The sequence below is a fragment of the Corapipo altera genome, unplaced genomic scaffold (assembly GCF_003945725.1).
Source record: "Corapipo altera isolate COAL_440 unplaced genomic scaffold, ASM394572v1 61341, whole genome shotgun sequence".
NCBI classification, from domain to species: domain Eukaryota; kingdom Metazoa; phylum Chordata; class Aves; order Passeriformes; family Pipridae; genus Corapipo; species Corapipo altera.
In genome coordinates this window covers 1335-21625 of record NW_020885306.1, presented here as the reverse complement: position 1 = coordinate 21625, position 20291 = coordinate 1335, and the positions used below count along the sequence as shown (strand labels likewise).

Below are 20291 nucleotides of genomic sequence, written 5' to 3'. Positions count from 1 at the left end.
TTCCTATCCCCCTCCCCATCCTGAGAACCCCTAGGACCTTCCCTGGACCCCCAGACTCTGAGACACCCCCCCTCTTCCCCTCTCCCTTTTCTGTCCACCCCAAATCCTGAAATCCTCTGGGACCCTCCCTGGGTCCCTCCAGCCCTATGGGAGACCCCCTGAGCCCCCTTTCCCTCCTTTTCCTGTCCCCCCCCCCCTGCCTGAGAGCCCCCAGGACTCTTCCTGGACCCCCAGACCCTGAGCCCCTCCTTCTTTCCCCCTGTGTTCTGCCCTCCCCATTCTGAGAGGTCCCCAGACCCTCTCTGGACCCACAGGACCTGAGACCCCTCCCCTTCCCTCCCCTTTTCTACCCTCTCCCTCCCAATCTTGAGGGCCCCCAGGGACTGTCCCTGGGCCCCCCCAGCCCAATGTGAGACCCCCCAGGCCCTGAGCCCCCCTTCTGTCCCCCCTGCCTTTCCCAAGAGCCCCAAGGGTGCCTCTAAACCCCTCCTTATTCCCCCCACTTTTGTACCCCCTGCCCATCCTGAGAGCCCCCAGGACCCTCCTTGGGCCCCCCCAGCCCTATGTGAGACCCCCCTGAGGCCCCTTTCCCCCCCTTTCCTGCTCTCCTCACCCCCCCAGCCTGATGCAGCATCCAGACTTCTCATCCCCCCCACCCCCGAGCCTCCCCCCCGGAGCCTCCAGCCCTGCCTGCAGTGGGGTGGGGGGGCCCTGGGCAGCCCCCCCTGACCCTCTCTGGGCTCACACCAACCCCTCAACCCAGGGGGGGGGCCCAGGGGGGTCCCAGGAGGGTGAGGGCTGAACCAGTTCCCTGTATCCAATTCCCTGTTTCCTCTTTTTGCTGTGAAAGGAAGAGAAATCCCCAGCTCAGGGGGATTGGGCTGTGGGGTGGGGACAAGGGTACCCCCCCTTGTGTCCCCCCCATCCAGTGGTTGATCAGAGCCCCCCCTCCATGACAATTAGAGGTACCACTGGTCAGCACCATTGGTGGGTGCTGAGAGGGGTCTGGACACAAGTTTGGGGTTTTTAGACCCCATCAGGGGGGTCCAGGCCCCCCTTTTGTGGGGGGCACACATTGCTCCCCTCCCTGCCCTGTCCCCCCTCCATCCTCTGCAAGGGAGGGTGATGCAGTAAAACCCACCCTGAGGTGGGGGGGCTGGTTTGGGGGGCACCACAAGTACTCTGTGCACCCCTGGAGTCCAGAGATAATCCTGGGGGGATTCAGGGGGGCTTCTGGGTGGGGCTTGATGCCTTGGTGATGGTTGGGCCTGTCCTGAGGGGTGGGGGACAACAGGATGGACACAGGGGGCACATCCCCCATGGCAGCCAGTGTTCCCCACCAGCCTGGGAGGGGGTCTTTGCTGTGCTGGGAGGGGTCCATGTCAGTCTGGGGGGGTTCATGGGTAGCTGGGAGACCCCCGAGCCCCCCACTTCATTCCTGGGGGGTTTAACGCAGGGACTCTTCCTCTTGGGTACCCCCAAAGCGCATCTTGGGGCCATCCCAGGGTGTGCAGTGGGATTTTGGCTGGGAGGGGGGCAGGGGGGATTCTCCTGGTGGGGGGTGAGGTGCCATCATGCCCCCCCTGACCCCTGCCAGCCCCCCCCGTGTCCCGTGCTATGAGTGTTCGCCGTGACTTCTCCGCGAGCAGCTGCAAATGAAAATGGAGGATATGTCTTTGTCTGGCCTGGATAACAGCAAACTGGAGGTGAGCTGCCCCCCACCCGGGGTCTGTGTGCCCCCTGGGGTGTCCCCCCCATCACTAACAGCCCCCCTGGCCCCCCCAGGCCATCGCACACGAGATCTACACGGAGCTGGTGGAGGATGCCTGCCTGGGGCTCTGCTTCGAGGTGCACCGGGCTGTCAAGTGTGGGTACTTCTTCCTGGATGACACGGACCCCGACAGCATGAAGGACTTTGGTGAGCCCCCCAAGCTCCCCCTGGGGTCGGGGTGACACTGGTGACAGGGACACAGCCAGCCCCCTGCTCCCAGTGCCACTGGAGAAGCTGTGGGGGAATTAGTGGTCCGCAGGCACAGGGGGTTGGGTTTAAGGGGTGCTGAGGGGGATTAAACACCCAAATGGTGACCAAACTGGCAGTGACCAAACTATCCCAGAGGGGTAAATGTGGGGTGAACTGAACCCCAAAACATGGTGCTGGGCCATGGGGGGGCACAGCTGGGGTGGGAGGGGAGTGGAGACCCCCCTGACTGTGCTACTGCTGGTGTCAGTCCCCTCAAAAGCTGCCTTGAGGCCCTTGGGGAGGATCTGGTAGCCCAAAGTAACCCCCCAGAGCAGAATGGGTGTCTCAGGAGGGTCTGGCAGCTCAAAGGGAAGGTCTGGCAGCCCAAAGTACCCCCTCAGAGCAGAGGGGGGTCTCGGGAGGGTCTGGCAGCCCGAACAGCGGGTCTGGCAGCTCAGAGACCTCCCTGAACCAGAGTGGAATGGAGGGGGTCTGGCAGCCCAAAGGACCCCCCAGAGCAGAACAGGGGTCTTGGGTGGGGGGTCTGGCACCATAAAGGGAGGGTCTGTTAGCCCAAAGGACCCCCCAGAGCAGAGGGGGGGGTCTCAAGAAGGTCTGGCAGCCGAAAGAACCCCCAGGATCAAGGTGGGAGTCTCAGGAGGGTCTGACAGCCCAAAGGAAAGGCCTGGCTGCCCAAAGCTCTCCCCAGAGCAGAGGGGAGATGTCAGGGGGTTCTTGTGAGGGTCTGGCAGCCCGAAGGACACACTGAGCAGAAGGGGAGTTTTGGGAGGGTCTCGGTTGGGTTTGGCAGCCTAAAGGAAGGGTCTGGCAGCCCAAAGCCTCCCCCCAGAGCAGAGTGGGGGTCTCGGGGCGGGGTCTGAGCGTGTCCCCCCCGCAGAGATCGTGGACCAGCCGGGCGTGGACATCTTCGGGCAGGTGTACAACCAGTGGAAGAACAAGGAGTGCGTGTGCCCCAACTGCAGCCGCAGCATCGCCGCCTCCCGCTTCGCCCCCCACCTGGAGAAGTGCCTGGGCATGGGCCGCAACAGCAGCCGCATCGCCAACCGCAGGTGGGAACCCGGAGGGCTGGGGGGCACCCCGGAGTGTGGGGGGCCCTGCTGGGGGGCTGGGGGTGTGCTCAGAGGGGAAATGGAGCCTCGAGGGGCTTGGGAGTGTGGGGCCGGGTGTCTTATCCATAGGGAAACTCAGGCGTGAGGGGGGGCGTGCTGGGGGTGTTCTCAGAGGGGAAACGGAGGCGTGAGGGGTGCTGGGGGTGGGGGGCTGGGTCTCTTCTCCATGGAGACACTGAGGCATGAGGGGGGCTGAGGATGTGGGGCTGGGTGTCTTCTGGATGGAGATACTGAGGCATGAGGTGGGCTGTGTCTTCTCAGTGGGGAAACTGAGGCATGAGAGGGACTGAGGCATGAGGGGGGCTGGGATTGTTCTCAGAGGGGAAACTGAGGCACAAAAGGGGCTGAGGGTGGGTGGCTGGATCTCTTTTGCATGGGGACACTGAGGGATGAGGGAGGCTGAGGGTTGGGGGGGGCTGGGATTGTTCTCAGAGGGGAAACTGAGGCACGAGGGGGTTGGGGGTGTGGGGCCAGGTGTCTTATCCATAGGGAAACTGAGGTGTGAGGGGGGATGAGGGTGGGGAGGACTGGAGGTGTTCTCTGTGGGGAAACTGAGGCACAAGGGGTGTTGGGGGTAGGTTTCTTCTCTATGGGGGTGCAGTAGATTTGGGCACTGATGAGCCTGGGGATGGGAATTCAGCATCAAGGTCTCCCCTCTCCTTACTTTTCATTGCGAGGGTGTCTGTTCTTGCCCAACAACCCTGGAGTCCCACCTCCAGTTGCTCTTGTTCTCACCCATGGCTTCACTCCATCCTGGGAAAACACACTGGAAATCCTGGGTCCTCTGTCCCCCCCTGCTCTTGGTGGGGGTCCCTCTCTGGATCCTGGGATGTTGGGGAGGATGGGAAGTGTGGGATGAATCCTGGGGAGCCAGGGACGGTGCAGGGTGGATCCTGGAGGCCAGGGTGGATGGGAGGGCACAGGACAGATCCTGGGATGCCAGAGAGGATATAGGATAGATCCTGAGGTTCTGGGGAGGACAGGAGAGTACGGGATGAATCCTAGTGTGCCAAGGAGGTGGAAGGGTGCAGGATGGGTCCTAGGGAGAATGTGGGATAGATCCTGGGGTGCTGGGGAGGATGTGGGGGCCAGAGAGGATGGGAGGTGCAGGATGGGTCCTGGAGAGGATGCAGGATGGGTCCTGGGGAGGATGCAGGATGGATCCTGGAGAGGATGCAGGATGGATCCTGGGGAGGATGCAGGATGGGTCCTGGAGAGGATGCAGGATGGATCCTGGGGAGGATGCAGGATGGATCCTGGAGAGGATGCAGGATGGATCCTGGGGAGGATGCAGGACGGATCCTGGGGAGGATGCAGGATGGGTCCTGGGGAGGATGCAGGACGGATCCTGGGGAGGATGCAGGATGGGTCCTGGGGAGGATGCAGGACGGATCCTGGGGTGCTGGGGGAGGCAGGCGATGGATCATAGTGAGTGTATGAGGGTGCACAATGAACCCTGGGGTGCTGGGGAGGTGGGAGGGTACAGGACAGATCCTGAGGTTCCATGGAGGACGTGGGACAGGTCCTGACCACGATCCCCCTCCCCTCCCTCCCCGCCCAGGATCGCGAGCAGCAACAACCTGAACAAGTCAGAGAGTGACCAGGAGGACAACGACGACATCAATGACAACGACTGGTCCTACGGCTCTGAGAAGAAAGGTGGGGGGTCCCTGGTCCCCTCAGGGGTGGGGGATGTGTCCTGCCTGCCCTGTGGCCCTTGACCCCCAGTCCAGGGTGCGTGTGGGAGGTGTTTTGTCCATGGGGAAGGGGATGCCCTGGGCTTGCAAATCCACCAGAAAAGGTCAAATCTGTCCCTTCTCTGTCTCTCCCCGTAGCAAAGAAGAGGAAATCGGATAAGGTGAGGGGGCAGGGGGTGCTGCGGGGTGTGGGGGGGCCATGGGGGGGACATGGGACACCCCTCAACACCCCCCTCTTGTTGCAGAACCCCAACTCGCCCCGCAGGTCCAAGTCCCTGAAACACAAAAATGGTGAGGGGGTGGGGCTTACACTGCTGGGGGTGGGGCTTATGCATTGGGGAGGGGCTTACACTGCCTAGGGTGGGGCATCTGTGGGGGTGGAGCATCGTGGGGGGTGGGGCTTGGGGTGGGAGCAGGGTTTTGTGGTGGGGGGCATTTGGGTGGGGGGGATGTAAATGAGGGTGGAGTATTTTGGATGGGTGGGGTGTAAAGGGGCAGGTATTGGGGTGGGAGGGGCAGCTGCAGTGGGTGGGGCTTGTGGGGAGGTGGGGCTCTCACTGTGGTGGCAGTGGGAGGGGGCACCAGGGGTCCCATGGGGGGCCAGACCACAGGCAGGACCCCCCTCATCCCCCCTCACCCCTCCTCTCTCCCAGGCGAGATCGGTGGGAACCCCGATCCCTTCAAGGTGAGCCCAGGAGAAACAGCACCTGGTCCCTCCTCTGCCCCCCCAGGGGGGTCCTGTTGCCCCCTTGGGAGGATCCCCCCTGCTCCCACCCCAGCCCTGACCCCGCTCTCTGCCCCCCCAGTACAGCAACTCGGCAGGAATCAACTACGAGACGCTGGGCCCCGAGGAGCTGCGGACACTGCTCACCACGGTGTGGGACTGGGGGGCATGGGGGGCACAGGGGGCTCCAGAGGGACCTCATCCCTGGCCAAACAGGGGGGCTGGGACCCCAGGGATCTTTCCCAGCTCAGCTCCATCCCACTGGAGCTGGTTAGAGGCTGGGAACAGGGATGTACAGTGGGTCTGATCCTGGGGGATGTGGTGGCCCAGGGTGGTGGCTGCCCTCTCTGGGGGGATGGGACAGCACTGGGAGGTTGGGGGATCCCTAGGATTGGGGTCCCCTGGGCTGTGATGGCAGAGCACAGCCCAGGGGTCACTCACCTGTCCCCCCCCACACTCACCTGTCCCTTCCCTCCCCAGCAATGTGGGGTCATCTCCGAGCACACCAAGAAGATGTGCACCAGGTGAGAGCATCCCGGGCTAGCATCCCTGTAGGGCTTGGTGGGGGGGGCTTCGTGGGGGTCCCCAACGTGCCTGGATGCCCACAGGGTGAGGGGAAGCACCTGGTTGAACCCTGAATGCCATCCCCCAGGTCCCTGCGGTGTCCCCAGCACACGGATGAGCAGCGCAGGGCAGTCCGCGTTTACCTCCTCGGTCCCTCCGCGTAAGTGGGCACAGCCTCGGGGGTCCCCAAGGTCCTGGGGTCACTGTCCCCTGTGAACAGGGACTGGGGGGGCTGCACGGGGTGCTCAGGGGGGGCTGGGGATGGGGAGGCTCCCGGGAAGGGATGGGAGGTTACGGCTGGAGTTGGGATGTGCGGTGATGGGGAGCTGGGCTGAGCTCGGGGCATCCCCCTGGCATTGTGGGGGCTCTGTTCCCCCCACCCCCCATGCCGGGGGCTGGGGACCCCCTGACACCTGTGCCCAGGTCCCTGCCCGAGGCAGAGGCCGGCGTGGAGAATGACAGCTTCGAGGTGGCCGAGAGCCAGGCCCTCATGAGCCGCCTGCAGTGGGACGGCTCCTCCGACATCTCCCCCTCCGACTCGGCCTCCTCCAAAGCCAGTGAGTGTTTGGGGGACTGGGGGGAAAATCTAGAGCCACAGACCCCTCCATGGGGCAAATCTGGGGGCACAGACCCCTCTGTGGGGCAGATACTGGGGCGCAGACCCCTCTATGGGGTAGATACTGGGACATAAAATCCTCCATGGGGCAAATCTGGGGGCAGACACCCCTCTGAGTGGGAAATCCTGAGGAACAGGCCCCTTCATGGAGGCAAATCCTGGGGCGCAGAGCCCTCTGCAGGGCAAATTCTGGGGGACAGACCCCTTTGAGGGGCAAAGCTTGGGGCACAGACCCCTCTGGGGGGGCAAAACTGGCTCTTCTGGTGTCTCTCCAGTACAAGAGGGGATGAACACACCGTGGCTCCAAAGCCTGGAGCATCTGGGACATCTTGTCACCCACCGTCCCGGGTGGGGGAAATGTTTTGGGGTACATTGTCCTGGGTGTGGATTGTTGATGAGGGGGATCCTCTCTCTTTTGGGGGGCCCATCTCCTCCCTGACACCCCCGTTTCTTCCTTTTTTCCTCTTTCCCAGGTACAAACAACTCCGAGTCCCGCAAGACCAAGAAGAAGAAGCCCCACCTGGGGCTGGTGAGCGGCGCCCCAGGGCTCGGCTCCAGCAAGAAGAAGAAGCCCAAGCCCCCCGCCCCCCACACCCCCAGCATCTATGATGACATCAACTGAGCCCCCCAGAGCTGGAGGGGGGGGCCAGGACGGACAGACGGACGGCCACGGGCCGGGGCAGCCCCCCCAGAGCCCCCTGGGTTGGACACAAAGCGGGTACCTGGGGCACAGAGGACTCGGCCGTCGCTGGAGCGGGGCTGGATTTGGGGAGTCCCCACTAGTGCCCCCGTTCCTCCCTGCCTGCCCCAGTGCCTCTATTTATTCTGTGACAGTTTTTGTACGTGGGGCTCCCGTTGGGGCACTGAGGGGGTGCCTGGCTCGGATATGGGGGTATGACCACCCCCTTCCCCTCCCCAGTGCCCCCCAAACCCAGCTGTGCCCCCTCTACACCCGCTCCTCACTTACCCCAGCGGGGTGGGGGGCACCTGAACCCCCTGGGCAAGTCCAGGCCTGGGTGAGGGGGGTGTGGATCCCCTCTGCTGCAGGGTTTTGGGGTGAGCCCCCCACCCTGGGCTGCCCCCCCATCCCTGCCCCAGGCTGGCTCTCGCTGGTCGGGCTGGCTCAGGGGTGGGGGGCACGCTGGAGGGGGGTGTTTCCCACTCAGAGGACAAGTGGGGACACCCCTGTGCCCCAAATCTCTTCAGCTGTGTCTGGATTCAGCTGGTGGGGGCCTGGCAGTGCCCTCACACGGGGCTCTGGGGGGGCTGCATGCTGCATCCTTCGTGTTTGGGGCTGTTTGGGGGGGGCTCTGGAGGTGGGGGGGTAGCTGCTGTGACCGTCTCTGTGCTGAACTGTGTGGGGAGGGGGGGCCCCAACCTGCCAGGGACAGCCTGGGGGGGCTGAGAGGAGCAAAATGGGGGGGTAGACACAGCACAGTCTGGCTTCAAGGCAGAGCCCCCCCACCTCATACCCCCAGGGCAGCTCTGTTGTTCCGCTCCCCGCATGCCCGGGGACCTGCTGCTGCAGTCAGGGGGGTCATTGGGGACCCCCCACCAGCTCTGGCTGGTGTTTGCACTCCCACAGGCTCTGCTTTTGGCTGGGGGGGCCGGGACCAGCACCCTGCTGTGTGGGCTGGGGGGGGGACAGGTCCCTCTGGCTGGATCCAGGTCACCCCCAGCCCCACGATAACGTCCCAACCCGAGCTGTTCTCCATCACAGGGGCTGCATCAGGGACAGGGTTGGTTCTGTCCCCTCCGTTGTACCCCCCATGGCTGTCTGACCCCCCCCACCCCCCTTGGCCCTGTGTCCCTGGGGGGACACTGTGTCTGTCCCCCCACCCCAGGGCCGTGGCTTGTCCTCTCGGTGGGGCTCACAAATTATGGTGCTCTCGACTCTGGATTCACTATTGTTTTCAAACTGCTGCTAAAGGCTGGGCTGGGGGGGTCCCACAGAACCCTGGGCACCCCCAAATGCTGCGGGGGGGCCCCTCCTCACTGCATGGGGACCCCTGTGTGGCCCCTCCCAGTGTGGCTTTGGGGCTGGGGGGGCCTGGCCACCGGAGCGCACCGAGCTGGCCTTAGTGTGCCCCGGGGCCTGCGGATGGGGGTGTGGGCAGCCAAAAACACAGGGGGTCACCCTGAGCCCCCCTTCAGCTGCCTGGGGAGGGCACAGCGAGCTGGGGTCTTGAGGGGGGGGAGAACAGCTTTAGCCCCTCTGGCTGCGGGAGAGGCGCTGCAAATTTGGGGTCCAAGGGGTGTAACGGGGCTTGGGGGGTTGGATGTGCCCTGTGACCCCCCAGGTCAGTGTCCTCACCCCCCAGCCCCCAGTGTTTCTGCGTGTCCCCCCTCCCGGGGGGAGCTGAGCCCTTGTGAGGTCTGTGTGTCCCGTGAGTGGGTTGTGGCTGCCCCTGTAAATAAAACTGCATCTTGACTTGGTATCCCTGGCATTAATTACGGCTGGTTAATTAAGCAGGGCTGTTACCCCCCCCTCCCCCCGGCCACCACTCCATTTACCACGTGTGAGGCTGGATTTGTTTTTATAACCCCCCAAAAAGCACGGGAAGGGGGGGAATAAGCAACCCCAGGGTGGGAAGGTGAGCGCTGGGGTGACTTAACACCCTTTATTTGCTTTAAAAAGAAGCCACGGCCCATTCCAGTGCTGTCCCACTCCCCCAGAGCTGGGATTGGGAGTGGGATGAATGGAGTTCTGAGTTGGGGGCGGGGGGCACAGCCCTTTTTTGGGGGGATAAAATCTGGCAGCGAGGCTGGGACGAACACAGCCCCTGCCGTGCTGGCTCTGGTCACTGTAATGCCACAGGGACGGGGACAGTGTGCTGACAGGGACACTGGGGTGCCTCCCCAGCTCCTTCCCGCCTCATCCTGACTGTCCATACACCCCGAAGGCCAGGAAGGTGACCAGGACGGTGACCCCGATGAGGGACACGGTGGCCGGGGTGGTGAAGAGCTGCCGGTAGTTGACACGGAAATACCACCCGAGCGCCAGCACCACCATGACCGTGGGGACCATGAGGGTCCCCCCACCCAGGGGCAGCCCCGGGGCCGTGGGGACGGCGGGGACAGGGTCGGGCAGGGCGGGGGTGGCCGTGGTGGCTCCCCGGGAGCGGTGGCAGTGGATGACACAGTTGTCCGTGATGCGGAGCGAGCGCAGCGTCCGCGCCTGGTCCTGCAGCAGCTGTCCCCGGTAGATGAGCTTCATCTGGCTCTCCTGGCCCGCAAAGTATTTGCTGTGGGAGGAGGGCAGAGGTTGGAGGTGGCAGAGAATGGGCTTGTGGACACACCTGGTGGAAAACCCTCCCCCTCATTGTAAAACGGGGAGGGGACAGTGCAGGGGGACAGCGATGGCACCACCACCATGTGCCACCTCCTCTTTTAAACTTGTTTTAAATCCCCCCTCCTTGGTGTTTTTGGAAGAACAAGATGGATAAAACCCCTCTCCCATTCTGCTGGGTGAGGGCTGTTTGCACTGGGGGGGGCACAGGAGCTGTGGGGGGGTGGGCTGGCAGCCTGGCATCGTTCCCCATGTCCCCTGTCCCTCAGGACTTACCTCTTGAGGACCCCCACGGTGTCCTCGGGCCGGGCCATCGCCACCTCCTCGGTGTCGTTGAGGAACTTGAGGCGGATCTTGATGAGTCCGGGGCACAGATCCCCCTCCCCGGGGGCGCGGGGCTCAGCCATCCCTTGGGACAAGCTCTGGACATCCAGCAGCTGCTCCAGGCCGGGGTCGGGGGTGGTGCCGCTGTCCCCCTGCGCCACCGCCCCTTCTTCCTCCTCAGTTTTCTCCTCCGTGTTCTCGGGGACCCCGGGGGGCTCCGGGGCTTCTGCCGCCCCCGCGGCCCCCCCGTAGGGCGGGAGGGGCCCGAGGCGGATGACAGCGGCGTCCCCCGTGCCCAGGGCCTGGCTGGTGCCATCGGCCACGTACGTGGAGAGCCAGGCCAGTACCAGCGCCAGCGCCAGCACCGCCAGCCCGGCCACCAGCGTCACCTCGTCCCCCACCCCCGGGATGAGGGGGGCGGCGGGGGGCTCCATCTCCGGGATCCCCCCGCTCAGCCTGGGGTCTTTATTCCTTCCGCAACCCCCCCGTGCCCGGTGTGGATGCCAGCGGGGACCCCCGGGGTGGCAGCAGGGACCACTCCGCGGTCACCTTCCAACAGATCCCGGCGCTGCTCCCGCTACCCGGAGATCCCGAGGGACGGGAGTTCCTCACCGCAGGCGGTTCCTTCTCGCTCCCGAGCAGTGCCGGGGCCGCGCTCCCCTCGCTGGGGCTGGCGGAGGGTCCCGGGGGGTCCCACAGCCCCTCGGTGCCCAGCCCGGGCAGTGTCAGCCCATCCCCGACCTGGGCGGAGCGGAGCGATGCGGTGAGAGGGGCGGGGGGGGCGGGCAGCACGGGCAGAGCCGGGCCGGGCCCGGGGCGGCGGAAGGAACCGGGGGTCCCGGGGGATCCCGCTGTGTCCCTGCCAGCTCCGGGGGGTCCCTGCTCGTCCCAGTGTGTCCCGGCTAGTCCCTCACGGCCCCGGTGAGCCCCACCATCCCCGGGGGTCCTGCTGTGTGTTCCCGTCATTCCCGGGGGTCCCGCTGTGTCCCCACCATCCCCGGGGGTCCTGGTGTGTCGCTGCCCCTCCCGGTGTGTCCCTTCCATCCCCGGGGGGTCTCTAATAGTCCCGGTGTGTCCCTGCCGTCCTCGCTGGGTCCGGGTTTGTCCCGCTGTGTTCTGGGGTGTCCCTGCCATCCCCGGGGGTCCCGCTGTGTCTCCGGGGATCCCGCCGTGTCTGGAGATCCCGCTGTGTCCCTGCAATCCCCTCCGTCGCCCCGGTGGTCACGGTTTGTCCCGGGGGTCCCGCTCCCCCCCCCCCCCCCCACTCACCGCCTCCCGCCGCCGCCGCCCGCGCGCCGGAAGCGCCACGTCAGACGGCGCCGCCGCCAGGGGGCGGGAGCGGGCGGCGGGCGCGCGCGTGCGGGTCGCGTCGCGGCCCCGCCCGCGGAGCCACGCCCACTGGGCGGGGTTTGTGGAGAAGGAGGCGGGGGCAGCGGAACGCATCCCTCTCGGGGGCGGAGCAGAGGGCGGGGCCTGTGGGGCGGGGCGGGGCCAGTGGGTGGGTTGTCACGCCCATGATTGGTGGGCGCGACCAGTGTGGGCGTGGTCACAACGGGCGAGGGTTGGGGCGGGGCCTGGGGCTCCGCGGGGCGGGGCCTCGGGAACCACGTGTGACACCACCCCCCCCGGGCGGGGCTGGGGGCGGAACCTTCGCCGAGGCCCTGAACCCACCCCGGGGCTGAACCCCTCTGGAGCTGAGCCCCCCCCCCCAACCCGGGAGGCTGAATGAACCCCCCGGGGGCTGAACCCACTCTGGGGCTGAACCCCCCTCAGGGCTGAGCCCCCTCCGGGCCAGGAACTCCCTCTGGGGCCTGAGCCTCCCTGGTCTGGACACCCTCAGCCCTGGCTGTCACATCCCCAGAGCCTGTCACCCCCCTTTGCAGCCCCCACATCCTCCAGGGCCCATCTGTCACCTCCTTGAGACCTGTGACCCCCTGGCCCTGTCCCCCCAGTCCCCTGACCCCCCGGAGCAGTAGCCATTGCCCACCTGCTCCCCACAAGGACAGAGCCACCTCTGCTACGTCCTTTTATTAACACCAGCACATGGGGGGGGTCACAGGGAGGGGACAGTGTGGGGGCACTGGAGGGGACACGGGGCGTGAACACCAGTGGGGAAGCAAGGGCTGCTCTCAAGAAATGACCCCCTCGATGTGCAGCTGGAGGTACCGTCGCAGGGCGGGTGGCAGTGCCAGCTTGGGGACAGCGCTGTGGCAGCGGGAGCCCAGGTGGCTCCGGATGGCCCAGCGTGCCAGGTGCTGCAGCCGCCGTGGCTGCCCCGCCATGCGCACGGCCGAGGCATAGAACTCCTGGTGCTCCTGGGTTGGGGGGGACACGGGGGTCAGCGAGCTGGGACCGGGGTGCAGGGACACCCAAGGACACCCCAGGGGACCCCCTTACCTCCCACAGCTCGGGGGGCACATCCCCCGCCCACCCCTCAGCGGGCGGCACGCGGTCGTAGGCGTTGAGCATCACCTCCAGCGCCGGTGGGTGCTGGCAGCACAACCTGAGCATCTGCCAGCAGAGCCGTGTCACCGAGGGGGTGACACGGCCACCACCACCCCGTGACCCCCCACCACTCACCTTGGGGTGCCCGGGGCAGGCGCCGTGGTCAAGCAGGAGCACGAGGGTCTCCTCGGGGCGCTGATCCCGGTACTCGTGGACGGCCCGGAGGGCACAGTCCATGGGGGTGTCGCCGGCGCCGTTGGGGACGGTGGCGTCGGCGCCATGGCACAGCAGCAGCCGGGCCAGCCCGGGGTGCCCGTTGGCACAGGCGTTGTGCAGGGGCGTGTGGCCCTTGCGCCCCGCGGCCCCCGGGTCGGCACCGGCCGCCAGCAGCCGCTCGGCCACGCGCAGGTACCGCTCGGCGTCCTCGGGGTGCTCGGCTGCAGCCGCCGCGGCGTTCAAGGGGGTCTCACCCTGGTGGGTGCGGTGGGAGGGGTCGGCGCCGTGGTGCAGGTACAGCTCCACGTGGGCCACCAGCCCCTGGCGAGCTGCCACGTGCAGGGCCGTCACCTGCCGGTCGCGAGTGCCCAGGTTCACCCGCGCGCCGTGCGCCAGCAGCAGCTCCGCACACCTGGGTGAGGGTGTGGGGGGTGAAGGGTGAGGGGGACACTCGTGGAGAGAGGTGGCACTTGGGGGGACACCCCCCGGGGACATCCTCAGGACAACCCAGAGAGCCCTGGCACCCATGGGACACCCCCACGGACATCCCCAGGGACATCCCCAGGGACACCCTTAGGAATCCCCGGAGAGCCCTGGCACAGTTGGAATACCCCCAGGGACACCCCAAGGGACACCTCTGAGACACCCTGGAGAACCCTGGGACACCACTAGGGACACCCCTGGGACACCACTTGGGACACCCCTGGGACACCTTAGAGAGCCCTGGCTCCCATGAGACACCCCCAGAACACCCATAGGATACCCTGGAGAGACCTGGCACCTATGGGACACCCCCAGGGACACCTCAAAGAGCCCTGGCTCCCATGGGACACCTCCAGGACACAGGTGCTGCATTGGGGGGCTGCAAACAGGGGTCCCCACCAGCATAAGGGGTCTTGGCTGAGCTCTGGGGGCTTTAGAGGCGGCGGTCACGATTTGGGCAGGAGGTGGAGCCTGGCACTCAGGTGCCCCCCCATTCCCAGCCCCCCTCCCCGTACCGCAGGCTTTGGGGGGCAGTGCAGAGGTGCAGGGGGGCCGAGCCCTCGGCGCTCAGCACGTCGGGGTCGGCTCCGAAGGCCAGGAGCAGGCGGGCACAGTTGGGGTGGGAGGCGGCAGCGCTGTCGTGCAGGGGGGCCCGGCCCCCCACCACGGCGTCCACCGCCGCCCCCCGCAGCAGCAAGTGCCGGGCACAGTCCTCGTAGCCCCGGGCGGTGACGATGCGCAGAGCCGAGGTCTGCTGCCGGCGGGGGCTCAGCACCCACAGCCCTGTTGGGGGGGGGTCAGTGGGGCAACCAGGGGGCTGCCCTGAAAACCCACCCTCCACTGGACACCCCACCCACCCCCAGCCCTGTGGGGAGGGGTCAGTGGGGCACCCACGGATCTGTCCTGAAAACCCACCCCAGACTCCCCACCCAGAGCCCTGCTGGGGGTGGGGGGGATCTGCACCACCCGTGGGGGCTACAGTGCCCACCCACCCCCCACTGGACCTCCCCACCTACCCACCCACAGCCCTGCAGGAGGTTGGGGGGGGTCAGCAAGGCGCCCGGGGGCCTGCCTTGAAAACCCACCCTCCACTGGACCCCCCACCCACCTACAGCCTTGCCTGGGAGGGTCCAACCTCCTGGGGGGTCCAGCCTACTCAGATCCCCGCACAAGGGGGTCAGTGGGGCACCCAGGGGCCTGCCTTGAAAACCTACCCCCCACTGGAACCCTCGCTCACCCCCCCCACTGCCCTGCTGGAGGGGTCCAACTCCTTGGGTCCCCCCAACCCACCCAGAGCCCTGCAGGAAGGGCAGTGGGGCACCCACGGGTCTGCCCTGAAAACCCACCCCGCAGCAGACCCCCCCACACACCCACAGCCCTGCAAGGCACCCATGGGGGCTGCCCTGACCACCCACCCCAGACCCCACACCCACAGCCTTGCCAGAGCAGGGGGGGTCAGCAGGGCACCCACAGGTGCTGCCCCAGGCCTGATCACCCCCCAGACCCTGCACTGAACCTCCCACCCACCCATAGCTCAGGGGGTCGGTTGTGAACCCCAGTATCCCCCCACCTCCACCTCCAGCCAGAGAAAACCCTGTGTGGAGTAAACCTGGGATTGTACCCCCTTTCCCAGGGCATTCTCCACAGCCCACCCCTTCCAAACTGGGTCCTCCAGCTCTGCTCCCCTCAGCCCCCCTGGAACTGCAACCCCATCCCTTGCCTGGCTCTCCCTGTTAATTTGAAGGGGGAAGGGGGAAAAAAGGGAAGGGAAAAGGGAAGGGAAAAGGGAAGGGAAAAGGGAAGGGAAAAGGGAAGGGAAAAGGGAAGGGAAGAAGAAAGGAGAAGGGAAGGGAGAAAAGGGAGAAGGAGGGAGAGGGAAAAAAGAGGGAAAAAGAGGGGAAAAAGAGGGGAAAAAGGGGAGAAAGAGGGGAGAAAGAGGGGAGAAAGAGGGGAGAAAGAGGGGGAAGGAAGGAGGGAGAAGGAGGAGGGGAGAAGGAGAAAGGGAGGGAGAAGGAGGGAGACAGAAGGAGGGAGGGAGAAGGGCAGGACCCCCCAGCCCCATACCCTGCTCCGGTGACCACACCAGCTCCTCGCTGACCATCTCCAGGACCAAATTGGCCGTGGCCTCGTCCTTGAAGATGCTCTGGACCCGCGGGAGGTCCCCGGCGTACAGGGCGTTGTGCACGGCGGGGTCCCGGCAGAACCGGCGCCGCCGGGGGGGGCTCGGGGGGGCCCGGGGGGGCTCCGGCAGGAACCGGCGCGTGGCCCATTCCCGGGCCAAGGCTCTCCGCCGCTCCTCCCGCTCCAGCAGCTCCCGCTGGAGCCGCAGCGAGCGCAGGGCCGAGGAGCTGAAGGCGAAGGTTTCGTGGGCCATGGGCACCCCCGGAGGGCTGGGGGGGCAGCTGGGGGGCAGCGACCGGCCCCCTGCGCCTTGGGGGGGTTATAAATAGGGCTGTGCCCCACACATGGATGTGGAATCAAATCCCGGAGCCAGGAGCCCTATAAATAACTCCTGGGTGGTAAACAGAGTCACGGGGTGCCGGGAGTTTAACCTGTTGGTGGGTGCGAGGTGGGGACGTCCCATGGGGGTGGGATTTGGGGCTCCCCAACCCTGAGGGGCTGTGGGACCCCGATGGGAATGGCCCCTTCTGCCCAGGGAGGGGAGGGAGAGTGGGGACCCCCCAGGGGATGGGTTTGGGGTCCAGAAGGATGGTGACACACAAGGACACAGGTGATGCAGGGACAGAACAGCCCTTTAATGCAGGTTTGGGAGTGAGGGGAAGTTGTGCCTGGAGGAGTGGGGACAGCACTCAGGCCGTGTCCCCCAGGGAACCCCCTGGAAACCCCCAGCTCTTGGCTCCACAGCAAACACAGCAGACACACAGAGAGAGGAGCACGCAGAGGTGGCAGGTGGGCCACCTGCTCCTTGGCATCATCATCATCCTCACCAGGCCATGGCACGGCCCAGCCTGTGCCAGCAGCTCCCAGGGTCAGCCACAGTCAGCCTGGGCCGGGGCTGAGAAGAAATCCTCAGGCAGCTCTCCCAGGAGCCCATCCAGGTCATCTGCATGGCACAGCGGGGGGAAATCCATGAGTTTTACATGGAACCACAGAATTGTTCAGGTTGGAAAAGCCCTCCAAGGTCACTGAGTCCAACCATTCCCTCAAGGTCACCACTAACCTGTGTCCCCAAGTGCCACATCCACGTGGCTTTTAAATCTCTCCAGGGCTGGGGACTCCACCACTGCCCTGGACAGCTGTGCCAGGGCTGGACAGCCCTTTCCATGAAGGGATTTTCCCAATATCCAACCTGAACCTCCCCTGGTGCAGCTTGAGGCCGTTTCCTCTTGTCCTGTCCCTTGTTCCCTGGGAGCAGAGTCCAACCCCCTCCCGCTCCACCCTCCTGTCAGGGAGCTGTGGAGGGGGAGAACGTGCCCCCTGAACTTCCTTTGCTCCAGGCTGGACATATCATAGAGCCATAGGATCATGGAAAAGTTTAGGCTGGAAGGGATCTTAAAGCTCATCCAGTTCCACCCCCTGCCATGGGCAGGGACACCTTCCTCCAGCCCAGGTTGCTCCAAGCCCCATCCAACCTGGCCTTGGACACTTCCAGGGATGGGGCAGCCACAGCTTCTCCAGGTAACCCCTTCTCTGAGACCCTCCCTCTGCCATTCCAGAGGAGAGCAGTCACCACCCAATCCCAGTTTTCCACAGGACATGGAGCAGGAGAAAGTCCCTCCCTGAGCGGGTCTGACTCACCCATGTCACATCCATCAGCTCCCACTGGCTCTTCCTGCCTGGGCCTGGGGCTTGGTGGGTGCAGGGAAAAGCCCCCTGGATGCTCCTCCGTGCTGTGGCCACTTGTCCTTGAGTGTCCCCAATCCCCAGGGACAGGGACACCTTGGGGGGGCTGTGCAGGAGGGTCTGAAATTAGCCCAGCCTGGGCAGGGACCTGCAAAACCCAGCAGGGATGAATTAACCAGGAGCCCAGGGGGGATTTATCCATCCTTCCTCCCGAGGGTCCCCACATGCCCCCAGAGCCACGAGCACTGTCCCCTCCTCACCTGCTGCTGGGAGCAGCTGCCCTCGGGCTCCGGTGGGAAGATCCTGAGCAGGTTGTTGGGGGTGACATTGAGGTAGTGGTTGCGGTGGGAGGGGGAGAAGACCCCAACCTATGAGAGAAGGGAGGGGGGTCAGAGCCAGCTCCAGCTCCTTGCCTGTGGAGGAGTTCCTGGATAACACCCCAAAGGTACATTTTTCCATTTATGAAAATTTTAAGGTGCGGGGTGAAATTTTAGGAGTATTTGAGAAAAAAATCAGAGGTGTGGAAGTGTGTGAGACCCTTTCCCAATATTTATATTTGTAATTCCAGGGTATTATGAAATGGGAGTGGTGATGTACCATATGAACAGACTAGTAGTTTCCCATATCCCCTAATCCCAATATTCCTTTATATTAATATTTACAGTCACAAATCCAAGGTTATAAAAGAAAGAGAAAGGTGATGTACCCTATCAACACACCAGTAGTTCCCTTTATCCCCTTATCCTAATATTTATATTCACAATTCCAGGGTGTTATAAAGGGGGAATAGGAAAAGTGATGCACTCTATTAACACACTGGTAGCTCACCTTGTTCTAATATTCCCTTATCCCCTCATACTAATATTCCCTTACCCCTTATCCTAATATTTAAATTCACAATTCCAGGGTGTTATAAAATGGGGAATAGGAAAAGTGATATATCAAATTAACACAGTGGTAGTTCTCCTTATCCCAATATTCCCTTACCCTAATACTTATATTCACAATTCCAAGGTATTATGAAACAGGGAATTGGAAAGGTGATCTATGTATTAACACACCAGTAGTTCTCCTTATCCTAATATTTATATCCACAATTCCAAGGTGTCACAAAATAGGGAATGGAAAAGGTGATGTACCATATGAACAGGCTGGTAGCTCCCCTTATGCCTTTACCCCAATACTCCCCTTTCCTCTTATTCTAATAATTATATTCACAATTCCAGGATGTTATAAAATGGGAAATAAGAAAAGAGATATGTATCCTTTTGACACACCTGTAGATCCCCTTATCCTAACATTCTCTTATCTCCTTATCCTAATATTTATGTTCACAATTCCATGGTGTCATGGGACAAGTGATACACCCCATTGACACACTGGGTGTTCTCCTTATCCTAATATTCCCTTATCCTCTCATCCTTTTATGAACAATTCCAGGGTGTTATGGAATTGGGAATGGGACATGTGATGGATCCTATTAACACACTGCTAGTTCCCCTTACCCTATTACTCCCTTATCCTCATATTTATATTCACAATTCCAAGGTGCTAAGGAACAGGGAATGGGACAGCTGACATGCTGTATTACCATCCCAGTAGTTCCCCACATCCCATTCCCCTGGGATGTGATCCACCCCTCCTACCTGCCTCAGGAGCAGCACGGAGCCAGGCCGGAGCTCGCTCTGCCTCTCCTCCAGCAGCAGCCGGTGCACCGTGCCCTGGATCTCCCCTATGGATGAGGATGGGATCCCTGAGCCCCGGGAGTGAGAGGCAGGAGCCCCACCCGGGCACAGCTCCAGCCCCACTCACCCGTCGGATCCCGGAACACGGCGCCGGCGCCGGCGCTGCTCCTGGTCAGGGCCTTGATCATCACGGCCATGCTGGGGACCTTGTTTTTTGGGAGCTGCTTCAGGGCTGCCTGCACGGCACAAAGGGGGATTTGGGGATGTCCTGGCCAGGAGCTGGACTTGATGATCCTTGTGGGTCCCTTCCAGCGTGGGACGTTCCAGGAGTCTGTGACCCCGTCACACCGATGTCCCCGTGCAGACATGGCTGTCCATGCTCAGCCCAGCTCGGCCCCCTCCCCACATTGATTCCCGGCCCTAAAAACAGCTCTGAGGGGTGAGGGAAGAGCTGGAAGCCAAATCCTGGGTCTGGTGGCCTCGTGTGGGCCCCCTCACCTTCCGCAGCACCATGACGACGCTGTAGGTGTGGAGGAAGCAGCCGGGATCCCTCTCGTCCAGCCCCAGCTCCGTCTTCATGGCCAGCCAGGGCCCCTTCCCAAAATCCTCCTCCGTGGGCAGCGGGGAGCTGGGCAGTGCCTGGAGTCATGGGACAACCACAGTCACCACCCTGGAGCCACAGGGACCCCCTCCCCTTCCAGCACCCCTCTTTGGGAGCCCACAGCAGTGCTGATGGGATTCCCAGCTGGACCTGCTGCAGCTGGGGGGAAGTGTCTGTGTTACCTGTGTCCGTGGCTTTGCCACAGCCCCGTGAGCTGGAGTCTGGGGAGCAGAAACCAGGATCTCCTCCAGCAGCTTCCCAGAGTGCTAATGGGATAAAGGGAAGTGTCCAGGGATTTGCATCGCTTCATCAGCTGCTCCCATCCCAACCTGTCCCATCTTATGCCATTCCCATTACCTTCCCATCCTATCCCCATCCTGTCCTTATTCCATTCTCATCCCATTCCATTCCTGTCCTCATCTCTATCCCTATTCCCATCCTCATCCCCATCCCATCCTTATCCCTGTTCCCATGCTGTCTCTATCGTCATCCCATCCCCATCCCATCCCCATCCCCATCCCATCCCCATTCCCATCCAATCCCCATTCCCATCCAATCCCCATTCCACTCCCATCTTGTCCCTATCCCCATCCTCATCCCCATCCCATCCTTCTCCCTGTTCCCATGCCATCCCTATCCCCAACCAATCCCCATCCCATTCTCATCCCCACCCCATCATCATCCCATCCCGTCCCCACTGCCATTCCATTCCCATCCCCACCTTTACCCCCATTCCACTCCAACCTCCATCCC

At 63.5% G+C, this 20291-nt stretch overlaps 4 protein-coding genes across 5 annotated transcripts in view; 1 reads left to right on the top strand and 3 right to left on the bottom strand.

Moving 5' to 3' along the window:
• Positions 1 to 1570: 1570 nt before the first annotated feature.
• On the top strand, positions 1571 to 9129 carry ATXN7L3 (ataxin 7 like 3). Its single transcript, XM_027631501.1, has 12 exons — positions 1571 to 1706; positions 1786 to 1918; positions 2859 to 3030; positions 4652 to 4749; positions 4926 to 4948; positions 5033 to 5078; positions 5441 to 5472; positions 5594 to 5662; positions 5992 to 6035; positions 6164 to 6235; positions 6499 to 6632; positions 7165 to 9129. The coding sequence occupies exons 1-12, from the start codon at positions 1656 to 1658 to the stop codon at positions 7311 to 7313; spliced, it is 1023 nt and encodes a 340-aa protein (XP_027487302.1). The 5' UTR covers positions 1571 to 1655; the 3' UTR covers positions 7314 to 9129.
• Positions 9130 to 9278: 149 nt separating this feature from the next.
• On the bottom strand, positions 9279 to 11610 carry TMUB2 (transmembrane and ubiquitin like domain containing 2). 2 transcript variants are annotated; one of them, XM_027631504.1, is made up of 3 exons: positions 11574 to 11610; positions 10257 to 11045; positions 9279 to 9936 (listed from the first exon to the last, which is right to left on the bottom strand). In XM_027631504.1, exons 2-3 carry the CDS (start codon positions 10736 to 10738, stop codon positions 9567 to 9569), a joined length of 852 nt encoding a protein of 283 aa, XP_027487305.1. In that variant the 5' UTR covers positions 10739 to 11045; positions 11574 to 11610; the 3' UTR covers positions 9279 to 9566. The 2 variants fall into 2 exon arrangements, with proteins under 2 accessions (XP_027487305.1, XP_027487304.1); XM_027631503.1 differs by lacking the exon at positions 11574 to 11610 and having other exon boundaries at positions 10257 to 11081.
• A 701-nt stretch (positions 11611 to 12311) lies between these two features.
• Positions 12312 to 15822, bottom strand: ASB16 (ankyrin repeat and SOCS box containing 16). The gene is made up of 5 exons (XM_027631500.1): positions 15513 to 15822; positions 13964 to 14231; positions 12885 to 13377; positions 12702 to 12815; positions 12312 to 12619 (listed from the first exon to the last, which is right to left on the bottom strand). Exons 1-5 carry the CDS (start codon positions 15820 to 15822, stop codon positions 12434 to 12436), a joined length of 1371 nt encoding a protein of 456 aa, XP_027487301.1. The 3' UTR covers positions 12312 to 12433.
• A 361-nt stretch (positions 15823 to 16183) lies between these two features.
• Positions 16184 to 20291, bottom strand: part of CUNH17orf53 (chromosome unknown C17orf53 homolog) — a 5436-nt gene continuing 1328 nt past the window's right edge. The window contains exons 2-8 of the mRNA XM_027631505.1: positions 19721 to 19804; positions 19436 to 19576; positions 19065 to 19173; positions 18899 to 18984; positions 17513 to 17620; positions 17208 to 17400; positions 16184 to 16512 (exon numbers count right to left, since the gene is read on the bottom strand). Of these exons, the coding sequence (XP_027487306.1) occupies positions 16439 to 16512; positions 17208 to 17400; positions 17513 to 17620; positions 18899 to 18984; positions 19065 to 19173; positions 19436 to 19576; positions 19721 to 19804 (795 nt within the window). The 3' untranslated portion in view covers positions 16184 to 16438. The remainder of the gene's footprint in view (positions 16513 to 17207; positions 17401 to 17512; positions 17621 to 18898; positions 18985 to 19064; positions 19174 to 19435; positions 19577 to 19720; positions 19805 to 20291) is intronic.

Excerpts from the sequence above, each read along its gene's own strand:
- ASB16 (XM_027631500.1), bottom strand. The coding sequence starts at position 15,822 with ATGGCCCACGAAACCTTCGCCTTCAGCTCCTCGGCCCTGCGCTCGCTG. Across the intron at positions 14,232-15,512 it reads GGTGTGGTCACCGGAGCAGG|GGCTGTGGGTGCTGAGCCCC; the intron begins GTATGGGGCTGG and ends CCCCCCCAACAG. Across the intron at positions 13,378-13,963 it reads ACTGCCCCCCAAAGCCTGCG|GTGTGCGGAGCTGCTGCTGG; the intron begins GTACGGGGAGGG and ends ACCCTCACCCAG.
- ATXN7L3 (XM_027631501.1), top strand. The coding sequence starts at position 1,656 with ATGAAAATGGAGGATATGTCTTTGTCTGGCCTGGATAACAGCAAACTG. Across the intron at positions 1,919-2,858 it reads CGACAGCATGAAGGACTTTG|AGATCGTGGACCAGCCGGGC; the intron begins GTGAGCCCCCCA and ends TCCCCCCCGCAG. Across the intron at positions 4,750-4,925 it reads CTACGGCTCTGAGAAGAAAG|CAAAGAAGAGGAAATCGGAT; the intron begins GTGGGGGGTCCC and ends CTCTCCCCGTAG.
- TMUB2 (XM_027631504.1), bottom strand. The coding sequence starts at position 10,738 with ATGGAGCCCCCCGCCGCCCCCCTCATCCCGGGGGTGGGGGACGAGGTG. Across the intron at positions 9,937-10,256 it reads ACCGTGGGGGTCCTCAAGAG|CAAATACTTTGCGGGCCAGG; the intron begins GTAAGTCCTGAG and ends CTCCTCCCACAG.